The sequence below is a fragment of the Tenebrio molitor genome, chromosome 9 (genome assembly GCF_963966145.1).
Source record: "Tenebrio molitor chromosome 9, icTenMoli1.1, whole genome shotgun sequence".
In the NCBI taxonomy this organism is placed as follows: domain Eukaryota; kingdom Metazoa; phylum Arthropoda; class Insecta; order Coleoptera; family Tenebrionidae; genus Tenebrio; species Tenebrio molitor.
In genome coordinates, this window is record NC_091054.1 from 8,670,358 (window position 1) to 8,689,930 (window position 19,573).

At 37.1% G+C, this 19,573-nt stretch overlaps 5 protein-coding genes across 5 annotated transcripts; 4 read left to right on the plus strand and 1 right to left on the minus strand.

The window, feature by feature from the left end:
• Positions 1-3,379: 3,379 nt before the first annotated feature.
• LOC138138319 (antichymotrypsin-2-like) lies at positions 3,380-5,850 on the minus strand. Its single transcript, XM_069058158.1, has 4 exons — positions 5,579-5,850; positions 4,752-5,528; positions 4,554-4,704; positions 3,380-4,500 (listed from the first exon to the last, which is right to left on the minus strand). Exons 1-4 carry the CDS (start codon positions 5,687-5,689, stop codon positions 4,364-4,366), a joined length of 1,176 nt encoding a protein of 391 aa, XP_068914259.1. The 5' UTR covers positions 5,690-5,850; the 3' UTR covers positions 3,380-4,363.
• Positions 5,851-6,201: 351 nt separating this feature from the next.
• On the plus strand, positions 6,202-8,009 carry LOC138139220 (leukocyte elastase inhibitor-like). Its single transcript, XM_069059424.1, has 4 exons — positions 6,202-6,750; positions 6,800-7,585; positions 7,628-7,778; positions 7,827-8,009. The coding sequence occupies exons 1-4, from the start codon at positions 6,607-6,609 to the stop codon at positions 7,967-7,969; spliced, it is 1,224 nt and encodes a 407-aa protein (XP_068915525.1). The 5' UTR covers positions 6,202-6,606; the 3' UTR covers positions 7,970-8,009.
• Positions 8,010-8,175: 166 nt separating this feature from the next.
• On the plus strand, positions 8,176-11,215 carry LOC138138568 (antitrypsin-like). The gene is made up of 4 exons (XM_069058555.1): positions 8,176-8,180; positions 9,471-10,074; positions 10,121-10,271; positions 11,085-11,215. The coding sequence occupies exons 1-4, from the start codon at positions 8,176-8,178 to the stop codon at positions 11,213-11,215; spliced, it is 891 nt and encodes a 296-aa protein (XP_068914656.1).
• Positions 11,216-11,258: 43 nt separating this feature from the next.
• LOC138138569 (uncharacterized) lies at positions 11,259-18,707 on the plus strand. The gene is made up of 7 exons (XM_069058556.1): positions 11,259-11,475; positions 11,521-12,309; positions 12,355-12,531; positions 16,882-17,088; positions 17,136-17,927; positions 17,980-18,130; positions 18,185-18,707. The coding sequence occupies exons 1-7, from the start codon at positions 11,368-11,370 to the stop codon at positions 18,313-18,315; spliced, it is 2,355 nt and encodes a 784-aa protein (XP_068914657.1). The 5' UTR covers positions 11,259-11,367; the 3' UTR covers positions 18,316-18,707.
• LOC138139021 (serine protease inhibitor 42Dd-like) lies at positions 14,911-16,836 on the plus strand. The gene is made up of 4 exons (XM_069059177.1): positions 14,911-15,063; positions 15,110-15,901; positions 15,953-16,103; positions 16,158-16,836. Exons 1-4 carry the CDS (start codon positions 14,953-14,955, stop codon positions 16,283-16,285), a joined length of 1,182 nt encoding a protein of 393 aa, XP_068915278.1. The 5' UTR covers positions 14,911-14,952; the 3' UTR covers positions 16,286-16,836.
• Positions 18,708-19,573: the final 866 nt, after the last annotated feature.

Below are 19,573 nucleotides of genomic sequence, written 5' to 3' on the forward strand. Positions count from 1 at the left end.
GAAAAGTGCCCCGAATGCTTGCAGCGTTTCCACGTTGAATGGCAAGGGAAATCCTCTCAAAAAGGAATTTCTTATATTTTGAATCCCCTGATTCCGCGATAAGTCGGTGTCCGATGACATTAATAAAATCTATTGTTTCTTTGCATCAAGGGCCTAAGGTTTCAAAGGCTAAACCTTTAAATACGTAGTTTGACGAAATAATTGAACTATATTTGTTATGTTTGCGTTTGCAAGCCATTTCAGCGGCAAAACCTGAGACTTCAGATGTTTTCAATACGTAACTGTCTGCAAGTGTATCTACGACAGTAACGTCCCAAACCAAAGGTTGACCTTTATTCCACGGTACTAAAGTCATCCCATCAGGGCGTTTTCCGTCATCACGAGATAGTCCGTTTGGTTCTAAAGTTGAATTAACATGAATAGAAGTCAAAGACCGGTTGATAATAGAATTAATTTCAGTGTGTCTTGAAAATCTACCACTGCTTTTGGAACAACTTAGACCGTGAATACCAATTTCATCAACTTTCGCATTGCATTTGCAAATATGAGGTGTACAAAGATTACAACCCAATCTTAAACCAATACAAACTTGGAAGGAAGTGTTATCTAAAAGAGTACCAATATTAGGAGAAGGTATTGCATGTAACCAAGATCCTGATTCTCTGCATTGCAAAGCCTTAAAACGAGCCAAGTCCGTAGATGAATTAAAGATTAAGTCATTGTCAATTATTCTTTTGATATTGATATTATCCCAATTCTTCTGAAATTGTGGAATTGTTGGTCTTTCGTTCTCATTTCCTACATCCCAGACTGCTAAAGCTTCATCATAATGGTGAATAATAAGCTCATTATCCTTTGAATTTAGTAATTGAGAAACAAGCTTTTTAACACCATGAACTGAAGATAGAAAAGCAGGGAGGCAAATATCGGAAATACGGCGAATTCCCAGTCCACCAAATCTAATCGGTAAAGTGGAGTGACACCATTGTAAATCAGTTAAACGTAAATTAAGTATTTTTTCTAAAGAAGACTTTAAAGAAGAATCAATGGAATTAACGTAATTAGAAAATTTCCAAAAAGGAGTTGTTCTTAATAAAAAATTAAATTTTGGTATGAAAAGACAGTTCTTGATTCAGGTATAAGCCACGTGTCTGCTAAGAAATTCAGCTTTATTTAAAAGATTTTCAACTGTAATAATAGTTTTTTCGACAGTGTTTTTGAAGCCTTGGTCAAAGATTGGAGAGCCTAAAAGAGATAAACTTCCTCGGTCACAAATTTTAATACCTGATGCTAAATTTTGAAATTTCTTTATGATTTTTAAATCTGTGTCTCCAGAACAGCTAAAGATCTCGCATTTGTTAAAGTTTAATTCAAGACCAATTTTTCTGGATAAATTGATAACTTTCTTAAAGTCGGACAAAACTACTTCTGGGTAATCAGCTAGGGTTCCATCATCTAAATACCAAATATTCAGTTCAGAATTCAAAGATAAAATAATTGGTTGAATGGCAAGACTAAAAATCATCGGACCACAAGGATCTCCTTGTTGAGCTCCAACAGAAGAAGAAATTAAATGATCACCAAAAAATAAAGTTGAAGGATTCCTATAGCATTGATAAAGATAAGGGTAAAGAAGTGGAGTATGACATTGGACTTCTTTTAGAATACAATCTCGTTCGACTGAGTTAAATGCGTTTTTGAAATCTAATTTAAGAACAACTTTGCAACGGTTTTCTTCGTTATTAACAAAGGTTCGTGTGGTATGAATTGCTGCTTCGCATCCTAGCTTAGTTGCCACTCCAAGTTGGTGTGGAGATAAATACGAATTGACAATATTACGACTTTGAAAACAAGCAAGCTTTGAAGTCAATCTTCGTAAAATAATTTTAATGAACCCATAACATTTTTAGATCTATTCTACTTTATTCGTAAAGGATATGTGAGACTATATCATTCATTACTTTATAAACCAATAAGAATCTTTGATTTTCTTTGGTTACCATGTATTACAGCGGTTATTGTAGTAACCAGGGCGATTTCGAATATACGAACCTTTGTATATTCGAATATACCAACCTTTGTATTTTCGCTCGCCGCCTTAACTTACAAAATTTTTTGCGCTAACCGTCACATTAACGTCACATTAAATCGCTCTGCTACTGAATGCGCCCAGTCGGTTTCGGGAACCTGTTTATTTGTTTATTTATTTTATTCATGATATAGTTTACCCATATACAACTCGAGGATGGAAAATTCTCGATTACTCGACGTGTTGCCGGAAACACCACTCGATCTACGATCTCGTGGTGTTTCCGGGCAACACGTCTCGTATAATCGAAAATTTTCAATCCTCTAGTTGTATAATATATGAATATATAAAGAGGAACATGAAAAATGCACCAAAGTAAAACCTTTTGCTAGCCCATATCTTCAACCTGAGACTAATGGTCCATACGTTATTTATGCGTATGGATGGGAAACCTTATCAACTGAAGGAATTTATAAACATGGAGATGTTTTTACTCTTGTAATGGGATCATAAATAATAAATACCGTTTTTCTTTTAAAGTCGTTAACCTTGTAAAACAAGGCAAAATCTTTGAAAAATGTTAAATTTAAAATATACCTTAAAAATCAGGGTGCTTTCACGATTTTTTCTGCTTTTCTGTTTACCATTGAAAATCGGGGTGTTTTTCCTTAAAAATGTTTATTTTAAAATATTCCCTTAAAATCTGGGTGTTTTCACGATTTTTTGCGCTTTTCTGTTTAGCCTTGAAAATCAGGGTGTTTTTCCTTAAAAAGTAGCTGTGTTCACTAGGGGGTCCTATAGCACGCCTTCTACCTTAAAAAACGGCAAAATTTTTGAAAATATTAATTTTTAAATATACCTTAAGAACAGGGCAAAATCTTTGAAAAATGTTAATTTTCAAATATACCTTTAAAACGGGGGTGTTTTCACGATTTTTTCTGCTTTTCAGTTTACCCTTGAAAATCGGGGTGTTTTTCCATAAAAAGTGGTAGTGTACTGAAGGGGCCTTCTTACTACTTAGGTTGCCTCGTTGAAAATTGGGGGGCGGGGGAAAAAGTAACTTGTGACGTCAAATCAACCCATATAATATTTTGAGTGTTCGAATAGAAACCAAGGTTTAGCTCCGTGGGGTTTACTGGGTGGTTTTTTGGGTTTTATTCTAGTGAGGGAACACCTAATGCGTGATCGTCATACTGTGTAAAGTTTAGTGCATTATGACGTCACGAGTAACTTTTGCGGGGGAAAGAATTCAAACTATTGTTTTAAATGGCAACGAGGCAACCTACTATACAAATTAGTCAGTTCTACCAACCTTGAATGAACGAAAGTAGGCAACATGTAATTCACAAATAAGTTAAAAACACATTTTATTTCAATTTATTTACGTAACAAGAAATGAACGGCTTATCGTTACAATGATGATAAGCCACAAAATGACACATTGAGTGTTCTTAAATGATGTTGGTTTGTTGTCCACATTTCGTTGTAAATACAGGGTTATTCACGAGAAGGGTACTTCTGAATTTTTATTTTGCCGCAACCAACAATACAATGGCAGTGACTACTAAATCAAATGTGTTATTTCTTTTAAATTAGAAATCAAAGTAAGTTGAATAGATTTGTCAGAAATGTCAGATTGGCAGATAACCTGTATTTAATCAAAATTCAACAAATAAATTAACAAATTAAGTTAATGTAAAAGGTGTTAGAAGTGTCTACCATCGGTTTGGAAACATCCGCAGCGGCGACATAATTCCTTCCACGCTCTCCAAAATGAGGATTATATCAGTCTTTTCGTCGTTATTGCAAAAACAATTTTTTTGAATTGGCAAAGATTTTTTGATTTAACGTCAAAGAGACAGGACTAAGAGCCGTCGTGGATTCAGTTATAATAATTCTCAAAATTTGAAATCAAGATATTGTTGCAATGTGTATAATGGGCTGCGGCAAAAAGAAATTCAGAAATACCCCTCTCGTGAATAACCCTGTATCTACAACGTGATCAAGAATGAGTGAATCTGTTGATAACAATGAAAATTAGAATAATTTTGTTACCATCTAAACGCATTTCCGGTTGTCAGCTTTGAGTTGACAGGCGAATTTGACGTTTACCATCAAAGGGTCATTTTTGTAATAGCCGACATAACCTATTTTTTTTTAATGTCGTGTCAAGCTAAAACATCTGGCAGTGCCAATTACGAAACAGAAAAACACCAATATTTTTCAATTGTTTCATTGCATATCTAACATGACAGTTCAGTCTGGTTATGTCTTTTTATTGTTGATACTGACAGTTCAATTTGACATCTGTCAAACGAAAAATGGCGAAATAAGTTAATAGTTTGGTTTCGATACTTTTCCCGCGAACAGAATCAAGTCCTTGAATTTGATGAAGAAAATGAACGGATGATCAGCAACGAATTCTTTCGGAGGATCCACCGGCATGTTTCCACCCAGCGGAACAATAGCATCTGCAACCCAAGAATCAACACAATCTCACAAAACCCTTCCTCGAACTACTGACCAACATAAGTGGCGGCGGCAGCCTCCACTCCTTGCTCGTTCACTTCGATAAAACTCTTCTGCACCACTTTATTGACGACGAGCTCGCCCTTGACACCCGCGATTCCGCTTAAATCGACGTCGCCCTGGTCGAAAATCCTCGTCACACCTATCTGCAACCAACTATAGTTTACGCCACTCAAACTCCACCTCAACTCACATTCTTCAAAATCTCCTGGAAGTCGAGCTGCGTCTCGATTTTGAATTTGGGCAACATCACTCTTACGGTTTCCGGCGTGAATCTCGGCGAGAAGAAGACGTTTTCGCTTCGTTTCTCGAGAGCCGCAAGTCCTTCTGTTTTGTGCGGGAGCACCACCACCATAGACATGTCGCCGTCGAAAGGCAACTCCAAAAACTTGGCTCCCAGATTGGCGTCTTCGTAATAGTTGAACTCGTCGCGGACCGACATCATGTCCACTGCTACCACGTCCGTCGCTGTTCTGTAGAAATCTCTCTTGCTGGTGAGGTAACTGTCAAAGGGAATGGACCAGTTGCCTTGGAAGTACAGAGCGTTGATCAGAACTGCTTTGGTTCTGCTGGTCAAGCTTTGACCGTCGATCAGGTTTTGGATCTTTTGGTTGGTCCGGTTCGCCACCCAATTGTTCATAATCTGCATCGCTTCATTTTTTCTCGAGAAGTCGACATTTTCCACGTCGGACTTGTACACTTGCTGAGCAACTTTCCGGAAAGCTGGGTCAATCTGGAAGTTGTTCCTCACGTAAATCTTGTTGGCACTGTGGAGCGAGTAGTCCTTGTTTTGTTCTAGAATCGGTAGCAGATTCGAGAGAACTCTTTCAATCTTGCTTTTGCTTGTGGGAAAACCGAGTGCTTTGCGGAGTTGTTCACCGGTGAGACCCTTCGCTCCAGATTGTGTCAAGGCCAAGATGACTTCCAACGAGAAGGGACTGATCACAAAGTCTTTAGCAGTGGTTATTTGCTACGACAGACTAGTTAGCAAATCACCAACACAAAAAAATATAGACTCACTCTGTATATTGATGATGTTAAATAATTGTTTCCTGATGTGAATGTTTGTAATTGGTTTGACAAGGTCAACGTGACTTGTAACAAAAGGAAAATAACTGTCTTGCACTTCATGATGCACAAATACAACAACTGAGCAAATTTAGTAAAATTTTATTTCATCAGATTACTTGCACGGCGGTTTATTTTGGTCAGACTGGTTTCACGATCCGTTATTAAAATGTATTTAATATAAATGTGACGATTGCAAACAGCGGACAAGGTTATCTTAACCGCGGTCACAATATTAACGAGTCAGTTTATCAAGAACTACGGGAAAACCAAGATAAAAGCAGCGGTAACGTTACGGTACTTTATGGCCGGCACGTTCGGCCGATTTATTACGTATTGAGATTCTTCCGGGAAGCTTTGAAAGTGGAATTTTGAAATGAACTCCAATGTATTTTATTTTGCACGAAACGAAGTAAAAACAATTCAAAGTAGAATTAATTATATTTTTATGTTAAATTTTAATAAATGATTTATTATATTTTTGTTTTTGTTAAAATAATCAAGACAAATTTTGACGAAAACATTTCATTCCGCGTCACAGCCTGTTGTTTTAACCTCCTCCCAGAAAATGAGCTAAGTTGTGACTTGAATACTTCGTAGTACTTCTTTTGGAAACTGTCAAGGCCATGGAATATTTTGAAAATTCCAACAAGATTTGTTAGAACTGAGTGAAAGAAAGTAAACAGAATAGCTGACATCTGGGAAAATATTGACTTAGTCATTAGCATAAAAATAACGGTTTGGATTTCCAGTGATTCAGAATGTAAAGGATGTTCAAGGCATGTGACGAAATTAAAAAACCCAAATAAACTACAAGCTTGTGTAAAAAATCGAAAACAACGAAAATGTAGTTTTTTCGCGTTAAAAAAAATATTGGCAATGACACAATACCATTGAAAAAAGGACGTGAATTATCTGTACTATTAAAAATCCATTTCACGCTCCTATTTATAAAGAAATTTTTGTCGCAAATGTAGTCCATGATTTGGTACTGTTACCATTTCGTCAGAACAATGAAAGTTTTGCTAGTTTTCTTTATCGCAGTCACCACATCTCTGGGTGACGACTTGGCCCTTCAAGAATTCACCTACTCCAACAACCTCTTCAGCTCGTCGATCTACACCGTGAGTGGTCCCAACAGAAAGAAGATTTTCTTACTAAGCTAATTTGCAGAAAATCGGCGCAACTGCTCCAAACTTCCTGGTGTGTCCTCTGTCGTTGGAGATAGTTTTGGCGATGGTCCACTCCGGGTGCAGAGGCGAGACCGCTGAAGAGATCCGCACCGCTCTTCACCTCTCCAACAACAAGAACGAGGTGGAGAAGAGCATCAAAAGCTTGCTTCCGTCTTTGACCGGCAACGGATTCTACACCCTCCACACCGCCGACAAGATGTACGTCAAGAACAAGTACCCCATCAGACCCAACTTCAAGAAAACTGCCAGAGAGGTGTACAGAGTCCACTCTGAAAATATAATTTTTTCCAAGAAGGTCAAAGCCGCCAAGACGATGAACTATTGGGTGGCGAGAAACACTAAGAACAAGATCCACGATATTGTGTTTCCGGCGTCTTTGACCAAGCGTACAAGAGTTGTACTGTTAAACGCCGTCTATTTCAAAGCAGACTGGTCCACTCCGTTTCCTCGAGCCTCCACCAGAAAAGAGTACTTCTTTAAGAGCGTCTTTGACAGTATTCTTGTAGACATGATGCACCAAAACGACGCCTACTTCAACTACCACGAAAGCCCAGAACTGAACTCCAAGTTCTTGGAGTTGCCTTTCCGCGGAGAAGAGGCCTCGATGGTGATTGCACTCCCCAACGACAGAACCGGGCTGGTGTCTCTCGAGAACCGAATGGACAAAGTGTTGGAACCTCGAGACTTCAATATGGAGTACGTGAGCGTGGCGCTGCCCAAATTCCGAGTTGGGACCAAAATCAATTTGAGAAATTCTCTGAGAAGTGTGAGTTTTTACGTGGTGTAGCAAACGGTGATGGTGGTCCAGTTGGGTGTGTTAAAGGTCTTCAGCGAGGCTCACGCCGATCTGAGCGGGATTTCGGGCAGAAAGGGAGACTTGGTTCTCGACGAGATTCTGCAGAAGGCGTTTATTGACGTCGGTGAGGGCGCTGTCGAAGCTGCTGCAGGGTCAGATGCTGGTGAGTCTGTCACGATTGAGATTTGATTGTGATGACAGTTTTTCGCAGATCTTTATTCGGCCAGGAGCGCCGCCCCCGCTTTTTCTCCAATAGCTCCGACGCCCTTTGTGGCAGACCATCCCTTCATCTTCTACGTGAAGATCAAGAAGATCATCGTGTTTGTCGGACGCGTGAGGGATCCTACTCTTTAAAATGTGCTGTCAAGCTGGTCAATAAAAGATTTTGATTTGATTCTGATTTATTCATTTAATCGCCTTTGCATTATCATTATAAAAAAAGCAAGGAAGATGAAATTAATTTAAAAGATGTTATACAGATGACTTCATAACAAATTAACCAAGTTAAAAGACTACAAATTAATAAAATAACTACATATTAAACAATAAATATCCCTAGAATGTGGTAGAATAAGCGAAGATGATATAAGTTGGCACAACTGAAAACGGTTACATAACCTATAATATGCATTTATGCATAGTTGCACATTTATGCATATTTATCCACAACCATTTTGAATCACCCAATAGTATCATGCGTTCAAATGAAATCGTGGGCTGAGTAAGCGTTGAAAAAATTAAACTGATTAGAACAGCGTAAAGTTTGAATTTCCCGCCGTTTTACACGAATGACATTTGTTTATGTTTAATCGGGACATAACTGAACGTCTTTGTTTTTAGCCCTTAGATATTTGCTTCGAGAATAAGAATCGTTAAGTTGTTCTATGTTTAAGGTAAAACATTGCAAGAAAGAAAAAAAGAAACAATTTTTTGGCTCTAAATTTTAGGTTAGCTGTCAAGATGCTCCAGTTAATCCACGCTTTAAAAAAGCACAATTGACGGTTTCCAACGCCTTCCCAGTCCAGGATTTCACTTGAACGCCCGATAGAATGAAATTATAATTTGTGGCTGTTGATCAGTTTCATACGGAAAAAATAAAACAATAGATATCACTATTTTGACACAATAATTAATTCGATACCGTAACTTTCACTCCGCCTACTGCGGTATACGCCACAATGGGTGGAGCGCCAGGAGTGGGCGGGGAAAACTCTACCAATTAGACTTGTGTAATTACTTTTTACCGTCAAGAATTCTTTTATTGGTGAATTTTATCATACAGTTTTTCTAATGCCCATTGAATGTTTTTGATAATTTTTTAGCATCGCCAGAAAACTTATTTGTGCCAAATTTAAATAAATTATATTGTCATTATCGTACTTTACCATAGAAATTTTGGTTTGTAACACTATTGTTGTCCAAGGATAGTTCAAATTGAGATTATTAAAAACACATTTGTTGTGATATTTATAAGAAAATCATATTTAACTTGTCGCAGTCCATGATAAAATAAAAATGAAAGTTTGGCTAAGCTGTATTCTCACAGTTTTGGCACAAAGTGTAGCCTCACAAGACCTTGCTGAAGCAAGCAATTTATTTGGTGGTTCAGTGTACAAAGTACTATTTTGGGTTAAAAATGTTTGAATAGCTAATTTTATAATTTTTAGAAAATTGCAGAAACGAGTAATAAAAATATCTTGTTGAGTCCTCTATCTGCTGAAATTGTGTTGTCCTTGACACAGTCGGGATGCAAGGATGCAACAGCAGAAGAAATCCTGAGAACTCTACACTTGCCTAATAACACTAGACAGCTCCAAAATTCTTTCAAAACTCTACTGCCAACGCTTACTCATAGTAAACTATACACACTGAAGATTGCCAACAAAATGTACATCAAGAATAAGTATAGAATCAAATCAAAATTTAAGAAACTTGCCAAAGACATTTATAAAGCTGAAGCAGAAAGCATAGACTTCTCCAATAAAAGAAAAGCTGCAAAGAAGATAAATCGCTGGGTAGAAAAACGTACAAAAAACAAAATTCGCAATTTGATCAGTCCCAAAAGCTTGAACAAGAAAACAAGAGTGGTTTTGGTCAATGCGTTGTACTTCAAAGCGCAGTGGTCGATACAATTCGACCATCTCCTCGCTACCAAAAACAACTTCTACAAAATTGACAACGAAAGGATTGAAGTGGAGATGATGCATCACAACCAAGACCACCTTTTCAACTACTACGAAAGTTCAGAGCTGAGCGCGAAGTTTGTGGAGTTGCCTTTCAAAGGAGATGAAGCCTCGATGGTCATCGTCCTCCCCAATGACACACAAGCCCTTGCAAGACTTGACGACCAAATCGACAAAGTCTTGGAAGTTGACAACTTCACCAGCGAGCTCCTCAACGTGATTTTGCCTAAATTTAGGATCGACGCCAGAATCAACATGAAGAGTATTTTGAAAAGGGTATGTGAAGGTTTTGGGAGAGTCAGAGAATGACATTTTGTTCTAGTTGGGTGTGAGAAGGGCTTTCGACGAGAGACAGGCTGACTTGAGCGGGATTGGTGGGCGAAGGGGGGACCTCGTCATCAGCGAGGTCGTCCAGAAGAGTTTTGTTAATGTGAGTGAGGGCGGGGTCGAAGCAGCTGCAGCAACAAGCGTCTGTAAGTATTTTTATGATCCAATCAATCCCTCAAATCTTTTCTAGGGGCACAAAAAATGTCTGCAGTGAACAAATCAGTTGAAAATCATTGGAAACTATTTTTAACTGACATTAAAATTGTTTTTATATTATTTGGAAATCAACCAACGAATCAGTAAGTCAAGCGAAACTGGAACATCTCGCTGTGCGCTTTAAAACATCTCTCATGTTTAACCTATCGCGCGTTCAAATGAAATCCTGGGCTGGGAAGGCGTTGGAAACCGTCAATTGTTGTACTTTTTTAAAGCGTAGATTAATTAGAGCATGTTGACAGCTAACCTAAAATTTAGAGCCAAAAAAATCTTTTTTTTTCTTTCTTTGCAATGTTTTACATCAAAAATAGATTAACTTAACGATTCCTATTCTCGAAACACCTTTTCTGAAAATAAACATGTTCAATTATGTCCCGATTAACCATAAACAAATGTCATTTGTGTCAAACGGCGGGAAATTCAAACTTTACACTGTTCTAAACGGTTTAATTTTTCCAACGCCTACTCAGCCCAGGATTTCATTTGAACGCGCGATACAACATGCTCCCCCGGAAATTTTTAGGTGCTTTTGTATACTCTACAAAACATATTCTACCACTATTTAATCGAATTGAATTCCAATTAAATTGTTTAAATAATTCTCTGAGTATTTTCTGCGGTGCAAAAGTGCAATAGCGTCCAATGAATCAATTTGTTCCAGTCAGATATATTTTTTTGTACTTTTAGAATGAGTGCAGCAAGATTTATGTTGACTGGACCGTTAGTGACAAAAATTGTTGCAGCTAATACGGCCCCCGCGAGTGCCTCGACTGCCGCCCCCAAAGACTTCATGGTGGACCGACCTTTTCTCTTCTACATAAAAATAAAAAAAACTGTAGTTTTGATCGGGCGAGTGGCCGATCCGACTCTGTAGACTGTGATGTTTATCAGTTGCAATAAATAAAACAAGTGTGGGTAAAACCAATTCCTGTGTCGTATCAGCGTCGTGTGACCTCCCATGACCTACAACTTCACTAAACTCGTTGTGTTGGCTTAAGAGCGTCATTCCGATCTGGAATTTACGCAATGCAAGTTTTGCTCGTTGGTTTGTTTGTGGCGGCGGTGAGCGCAAGTGATGTCTCTTTACAAGAATTCGTTTTGTCCAACACCCAATTCAGCGCATCCGTTTACAAGGTGAGTGGTTTTGTTTGGAAATCCCCGAAGACGCTCACATTTTAGAGAGTTTCCAAAACAACGGATGGAAATTTTTTGGTGAGTCCCTTTTGCACTGAGACCATCCTAGCTCTGGTGCAATCGGGATGCAAAGGCGAGACCGCGCAGGAGATTGTCCAAGCGCTGGGCTTGCCCCTAGACCAGGCGAAGATCGAAGCCTCCATCTCTGCAGTTCTTCCAGCGCTGACACAAACCCAGAACTACACCCTCAACATGGCTAACAAGATCTACGTCAAGTCGGACTTTGAGATAAACCCTCAATTCAAGAATCTAGCCAGAGATGTTTTCGGCACAGAATCAGAATCGATAGAATTTAGCAGAAAGCAAAAAGCCGCCCAGACCATGAACGCATGGGTCGAGAACCAGACCAGGAATAAAATCCACAACTTGGTCAGTCCTCAAGATCTCAACGACAGGACAAAAACCGTCCTTTTGAACGCTCTTTACTTCAAAGCAAACTGGTCGCAGGCGTTCCCAGTGGCCTACTCCTTTAAGAATAACTTCACTCTTCTCTCCGGTGAAGTGGTCCAACTCGACCTGATGCGCCACTACCAGAAACCCTTCAACTTCGTCGAGAACACTTCTTTAAAGGCGAAATTCCTAGAGTTGCCGTTCGAAGGAGGACAAGCTTCGATGGTGGTGGTCCTGCCCAATAGGAAGAACGGATTGGTTCAGCTCGAACGACAGATAGACAAAGTGTTCATGGCTCAAGAGTTTTCCAAAGAGACTGTCACCGTGTTCTTGCCTAGATTCAAAATCGAGACCACCACCAATTTCAAGAGTGTGCTGAAGAAGGTGAGTACAGATGAAGAGGTGCAAAGTGTCAAGGTTGTGTTCTAGATGGGCGTTAATAAGGCGTTTGACCAGAGCCAAGCTGATTTGAGTGGGATTGCTGGGAAGAAAGGTGACTTGATCATAGACAAAATCGCACAGAAGACTTTTATAGATGTGGCAGAACAGGGAGTGGAAGCTGCTGCCGCTGATTATTATTGTAAGAGGTTGTACGAGTTTCCAAATGTGCAATTGATGTTGTGCTTGTAGTAATTGCTATACCGCTGAGTGGACCACCTAAGTCGATCAAGATGTTCAAAGCGAATCACCCCTTTATCTTCTACATTAAGATACACGGTGTTATTGTCTTCGCAGGGCGAGTTACAAATCCCACCGCGTAGAAGTGCGAAAATTGCACATTTTTAGTTTGGACTGAACTCTATTTTAAATTTACACTGACAATAAATATCTTTATTTTTTATTTTTTATTGATAACTACGCAAGAGTCTCGAGATTGAGACAACAAAATAACACATTCGGTAAATTAACACCAGCAAATAAATTTTATCGTTCGTACACGTAATAAGGTAAACGAATGTTTGACTAAGTATATTTTCTTCAATATCTGCAAGCAGTGTTTCCTTGATTGTAAATAAACAATCTTTATCTACGATCGTGTAAAAAGTAGGCACTTTTTGCACTAAAAATCGTTGTCAAAGTTGACGTTTAGTGAACTGACGAAATCGTGCCATAAAATTTTTAGTGCACGCTTTTATGGCACAGAACTGTCAGAATACGACAATACAATTTGTTGGAAACACTGTTTAGAAATAGGTTGCTCAACGATGTGGTTTTCAAACGACTTTGGCTATTCATAAAATATTGAATCAACGATAATTATTTTATACAAATTTAGGTTGAAACCGGTGCGATGATCTCACGATCGTAGATAATATGTTGTAAGACATACGTGTAAAAAGTTCCTTAGGTGCACTCACATCCTTTAAAATACTCCCTCGTACCTCGGCCGTATTTTAAACCCATTCGTGCAATAGAGGATAGCTTTTTATACTTACTAGAGGTCGCCCAGCGGTCGAAATTCGACCGTTATTCATTGTATTTTTTCTTTTTACAGATACGTCATTATACAATAATTTTATCTATTACCTATTTGAAAAATACGAACGATAGGAAAAATGATTGTATTTAAGTTTCTGATCAGTAAAACGATGCAATTAACTTTTAATACTAACTTATGTGGTGGTAAACCACTAAAAGTCAAAGAATTTTGTATTTCACTTCGAAAAGTTTTTTTTTTATAAATAATGTAAATAAACTCTCTCTTGGAGTGGATTTCACTGCGGGGGGATTAAATCAATTACAAATCATCCACTCCGCATTCGCTCAAATTCACTCCACGTTTAGTCCCCTAATTTTTTACAGTGTATGAACGTAAACAATGAATGTTTTATTTAATTTGATTTAATGTAGGTATTTGTAACATACAGGTGTTCCCAAAAAAGAAGATGAGTCCATAACTCCCTTATTTATCGGAGGATTTTAATTATTTATACACGAAATTAAATTGTTGTGAATAGGCTACAAAAAGCTCTAATAAAATCACATATAGGGGCGTATTCTGTAATTTTTAAAGGGGCGTTAAAATTTTAGGGCCCTTTAAAATTTAAAATTTCAAGCCCTGATTGGTCATTGCTATGACAACTTAATTTAACGGGATTTAAAATTTAGTGGAGCAGTTATAGAATACGCCCCGTAGTCCCAAGGGCTTGAAGGCTAAACTGTCAAAAAAAAAATTTTAATGCGAACACATAATGTTTTAACAATTGTGATAGAGATTTTTATTCTGAAAAGAACAATGTATCATACATACCAAAAATAAAAAAAAAAAAAGTTTTATAAACGCTACTATCGTCGATGCTTAAACTGCGCTCTGCGCAATCCCATATGTTGTTATTTGTCATTTGTTTTTCCAGATAACTTAATTTACATTGTAATGAATTTTGATAGCTTCTCGCTTGGTGCTCGTCGTTTGTTTCAAAAGGTACCTAGCGTTATTTTTTTTTTCTTATTTGAGATAATACATGTCATACATCGTTGTTTTCAGAATAAAAATCTCTATCAGAATTACTAAAAAAAGTATGCGTTTATATGTGAAAATTTTTTTTTTTGACAGTTTAACGTTGAAGCCCTTGGGGCTTTACGTGAATTTAATAGGCCATTTTGTAGTCTATTCACAACCATTTAACTTGGTGTACAGATAATTAAAATCCTCCTATAAATAAGGGAGCTATGGACTCGTCTTTGTTTTGGCGACACCCTGTATATTATACATACATTTTTATCTTTCTGCACTTCTCCTCCATATAACCTTTAACTATGCCAAATTTCACACTCCTCCGTGCGCACAGTTTGCTTAAAAAAGGGTACAAAGCTTTTCCTTCACGTATTAATAGGTATATAGATATCTTAAATAACTATTATTGACTGCAGTTGTTCTTGAACTCTTGTTACTAAGAGAACAAACGGTATGTCTTATCTTCCAAATAAACAAAAACCCACTAATGACAACATATTTACGATTATATAAATCTCATTAAAGCAAACGTATACACTCGTATTAGTGATCAAGTCTTTGTTTGAGTCAACATGAAGTGCTTAGTTGCATTTCCACTAGTTTTGTCTTTAGCTCTGGCTGCAAATACAGTTGTGCAAGAATTCACCAAGGCCAACAATCTATTCACTCCAGCTGTCTACAAAGTAAGTTGAAAGTTTTAAAAATCTCTTCTATAAATTTGAGTTTTAGCAAATTTCCCAAACCGAGAAAGGTAATTTCTTGGTGAGTCCACTTTCTGCTGAAACTGTTCTAGCTTTGCTTCAGTCGGGTTGCAAAGATGAGACAGCACAAGAACTCCGAACTGCTTTACACCTTCCCGATGACCAAGAAACAGTCGAGTCTGCAATCAAATCGTTGCTTCCAAAATTGAAAGGCAGCGATTTGTATACTCTTCATACGGCGAATAAAATGTACGTGAAGAAAGATTTTGCGATCAAGGAAGAATTTAAGCAGGCAGCAGCTCAAGTTTATTACGCTGACACAGACACTATAGACTTCACACAGAGTGTTCAGGCTGCCAAAACAATGAACAGTTGGGTAGAGAAGCACACGAACGATAAAATCCACAACTTGATCGATTCCAATTCTTTAGATGAATATACTAGGGCAATTTTGATAAATGCTCTTTATTTTAAAGCAAACTGGTCTTCCCCATTCCCTCTATTTGCAAGTGGAAATATAAGTTTTTACAAAACTGCCACCGACATTGTACAAGTTGATGGTCTCCGACAATACGAAGTGTATTTTAATTATTATGAGTGTCCCCATTTGAAAGCAGAATTCTTGGAGTTGCCATTCAAAGGAAACGAAGCCTCGATGATGATCGTTTTACCAAAAGAGAGAGATGGACTTGCAGCTCTCGAAAGTCAAATAGAAAATGTTTTCGCACCGATGCACACTTTAAAACCAGAATTCTTAAATGTAATCTTACCCAAATTTAGAATCGAGAGTTCACTAAACTTCAAGAATATTTTAAAGAAAGTGGGTGATATATTATTAAAATTGTATTAAATAATCAATTGCATTTTGTAGTTGGGAGTGAAAAAAATTTTCGACGCGCAAGAAGCCGACCTCAGTGGAGTTGCCGGTAAAAAGGGAGATCTTATTGTAGATGAAGTGGCCCAAAAAACTTTCATTGATGTCAGTGAAGAAGGTGTAGAAGCCGCTGCAGCTACTCTTGTCTGTGAGTATTAAATAAATTCATTTATGGGGTGATATGTTCAATATAAATTTGTAGCTATAGCAGTTCCTGATAGCAGACGTGGAACCCCAAAGAACTTCATCGCAGATCATCCCTTCATCTTCTACATCAAGGTTAAGGACACAGTTATATTCGCAGGGAGGGTAACTGACCCCAAACATTAAATCTGTTTCTAATGAATTTAAGTCATTTGTGCAATATTAAAATTATACGAAATTACAGAATTTTTCAATTTTATTTCTTATACTGTAACTTTCCATTACTAAGAGAGTGAAATTGTGTTTGTTATATTATATAACGGGCATTCAAAAAATATGTGTCCAAGTGTCCATAGGTTTTACTTAAATGAAAGTTCTTTTAGCTTTGTTAGTTCAATATCTTTAAGAGAAGTATAATTGTAAACAAATACTCGTCCTTAAGACTGTCACTGTCTTGGAGCACCAGTTACAAGAAGTACAAGCACAGCCAGTTAGCTACTTCTGCTTGCAAATTTGTTTTAAATACGATCAAAAGAATACAAAATAATGTAATCAAAAATATTTGTGGTTTATCAGAGTTCATTGTTTGATATTAAAGAACTTATCTCCTGTACTTTTATTTCAAAAAAACAAAAACAAATATATTTTGCCGATCGAAGAGATATTAACCAATACAGTCTTTCGCTGTATCTCCAGACATAATTAATTCTAAATTATTCCAAATAAACAATTAACTGCTTTTGTCCATGAACTTTTGTTTCTAGGAGAATAAACTTTGCTAGGGTATCTCTTATCTTCCATATAACAACACAAATAACACCATTTGTCGTAGTATATACGCTTCGTTGAAACAAGTGTATCAAGGCTTCGTCTGGGCCAAGATGAAATGTTTAACAATATTTCTTCTAAGTGTGTTTTTGGCTCAGGCTGAAGATGCTGTGCAAGAATTCACAAAAGCCAACAATCTTTTCACTCCTGCTGTTTACAAAGTGAGTTAAAAATTTGAAAAATTTTCTTTTACAAATTTGAGTTTTAGCAAATTTCCCAAACCCAGAAAGGCAATTTCTTGGTGAGTCCCCTTTCTGCTGAAACTGTTCTAGCTTTGCTTCAGTCGGGTTGCAAAGATGAGACGGCACAAGAACTCCGAACTGCTTTACACCTTCCCGATGACAAAGAAACAGTCGAGTCTGCAATCAAATCGTTGCTTCCAAAGTTGAAAGGCAGCGATTTATATACTCTTCACACGGCGAATAAACTGTACGTGAAGAAAGATTTTTCGATCAAGGAAGGGTTTAAGAAAGCAGCAACTCAATTATATTACGCTGATACAGACACTATAAACTTCAAGCCGAGTGATCAAGCTGCTAAAATAATGAACAGTTGGGTAGAGAAGCAGACGAACGACAAAATCCACAACTTGATCGATTCCAACTTATTAGATGAAGACACCAGAGCAGTTTTAATAAATGCTCTTTATTTTAAAGCAAACTGGTCTTCCCCATTCCTTCTAACTGAAAGTGGAAATATGAGTTTTTACAAAACAGCCACCGACATTGCACAAGTTAACGCTCTTCAACACTTCGAAGTATATTTTAATTATTATGAGTGTCCCCATTTGAAAGCAGAATTCTTAGAGTTGCCATTCAAAGGAAACGAAGCCTCGATGATGATCGTTTTACCAAAAGAGAGAGACGGACTTGCAGCTCTCGAAAATCAAATAGAAAATGTTTTTGCACCGATGCACACTTTAAAACCAGAATACTTGAACGTATTCTTGCCCAAATTTAGAATTGAGACTTCATTGAACTTCAAGAATATTTTAAAGAAAGTGGGTGACAAATTATTAAATTGAACTAAAAAACCAATTGCTTTCTTTTTAGTTGGGAGTGAAAAAAATTTTCGGCGAGGTAGAAGCCGACCTTAGTGGAATAGCCGGTGAAAAGGGAGATCTTATTGTAGATGAGGTGGCCCAAAAAACTTTCATTGATGTCAGTGAAGAAGGTGTCGAAGCCGCTGCAGCTACTCTTATCTGTGAGTATTAACTAAATTCATTTATGGGGTGATATGTTCAATATAAATTTGTAGTGATAAGAATTCCTGATAGCGCTATAGATGGAACTCCAAAGAACTTCATCGCAGATCATCCCTTCATCTTCTACATCAAGGTTAAAGATACGATTATATTCGCAGGAAGGGTAACTGACCCTACACACTAAATTGGTTTTAAACGAACTTCTAATTATAAAATATAAAAATTTTGCGAAATTACAAAATATTTCGTTTTTCTTTTCTTGTATTGTAACTTTCGATTAGTAAGAGAGGGAAATTGTCTGTTACAATTTATATAACAGGTGTTCACAAAATTTGTGTCCAAATGTAGCGCTTAAATTAAACATCTTTGAGATTTGTTGGTTCAGTATATTTAAAAAAAGTAGAATTTTGAACAAACAGTCGTCCTTAAAGCTGTTACTGTCTTTGAACTCCAGTTTCAAAGAGCACAAGCACAGCTAGTTAGCTCATTCTGACTTGAAATTTTGTTTTAAATAGGATCAAATAATACAAGATGATACATATTATGTATAATAAAAAATATTAGTGGTTTATCAGATTTCATTATTTGATATTAATTAACTTGCCTCCTGCATTTTTATTTCCAAAAAACATCAACAAATACATTTTTGCTACATCGGATATTAAAGTGTGCTTTTATCTTTTCAAATCAAAAGGTCAAGTAGCATTTTAACCGCAAGGGTAGATAAAGTGCTACTTTAACAGAAAGGGTAAATCAAGTAATTATTTTTTTTTTACCCTAACAACGTTCATACTCAAGATGTTAATGTAATAAAAATGTTTTTCTTCAAACGTCCGTAAATTATGACATTATCCTGCTGCATTGATAATGCTAAAGTGTCACTTCATTGTCATGCCATCTAACGAGCTGACGAGCGGCAGATAAAGTTATTATCTCCGCTGATGGCGTCCGTGAAGTTATTATCTGCGCTGATGAGCGGCAGTAAAGTAAACTAGCTAAATCATTTGAAATTCCTGCCTGGTTTCTTAACATGTCTTAAATAATTTGTTATGAAGGTTTGAAGAAAAAATAGTATATGTTATTCGGAGCAAAAATGGTTTTATGTGCTTTGGCTAGTTTGTCTGCCTCACTGCGTCCGGCAGCCAATCTACCAGCCGCAGCACATAAAACTTCATTTTTGCTCCTCATAACATAATATACTATTATTGCCATAACAACGCTCATACTAAAGAGATTTTAAAACCTGACACGATTAGTAATGATTTAAAAAATGTTTTAATTATAAAATACAAATGCCATAGAAAAAATATAATATTATACACGAGGAGAAAATTTAATTATCTTGTCGAGCGTAATTAAACTAAAAAACGTTCTCGAAGATAAAATACAATTTTATCGTCTATTACATGACATTTTAAATTTACAAAGCAAAAATTTCCGAT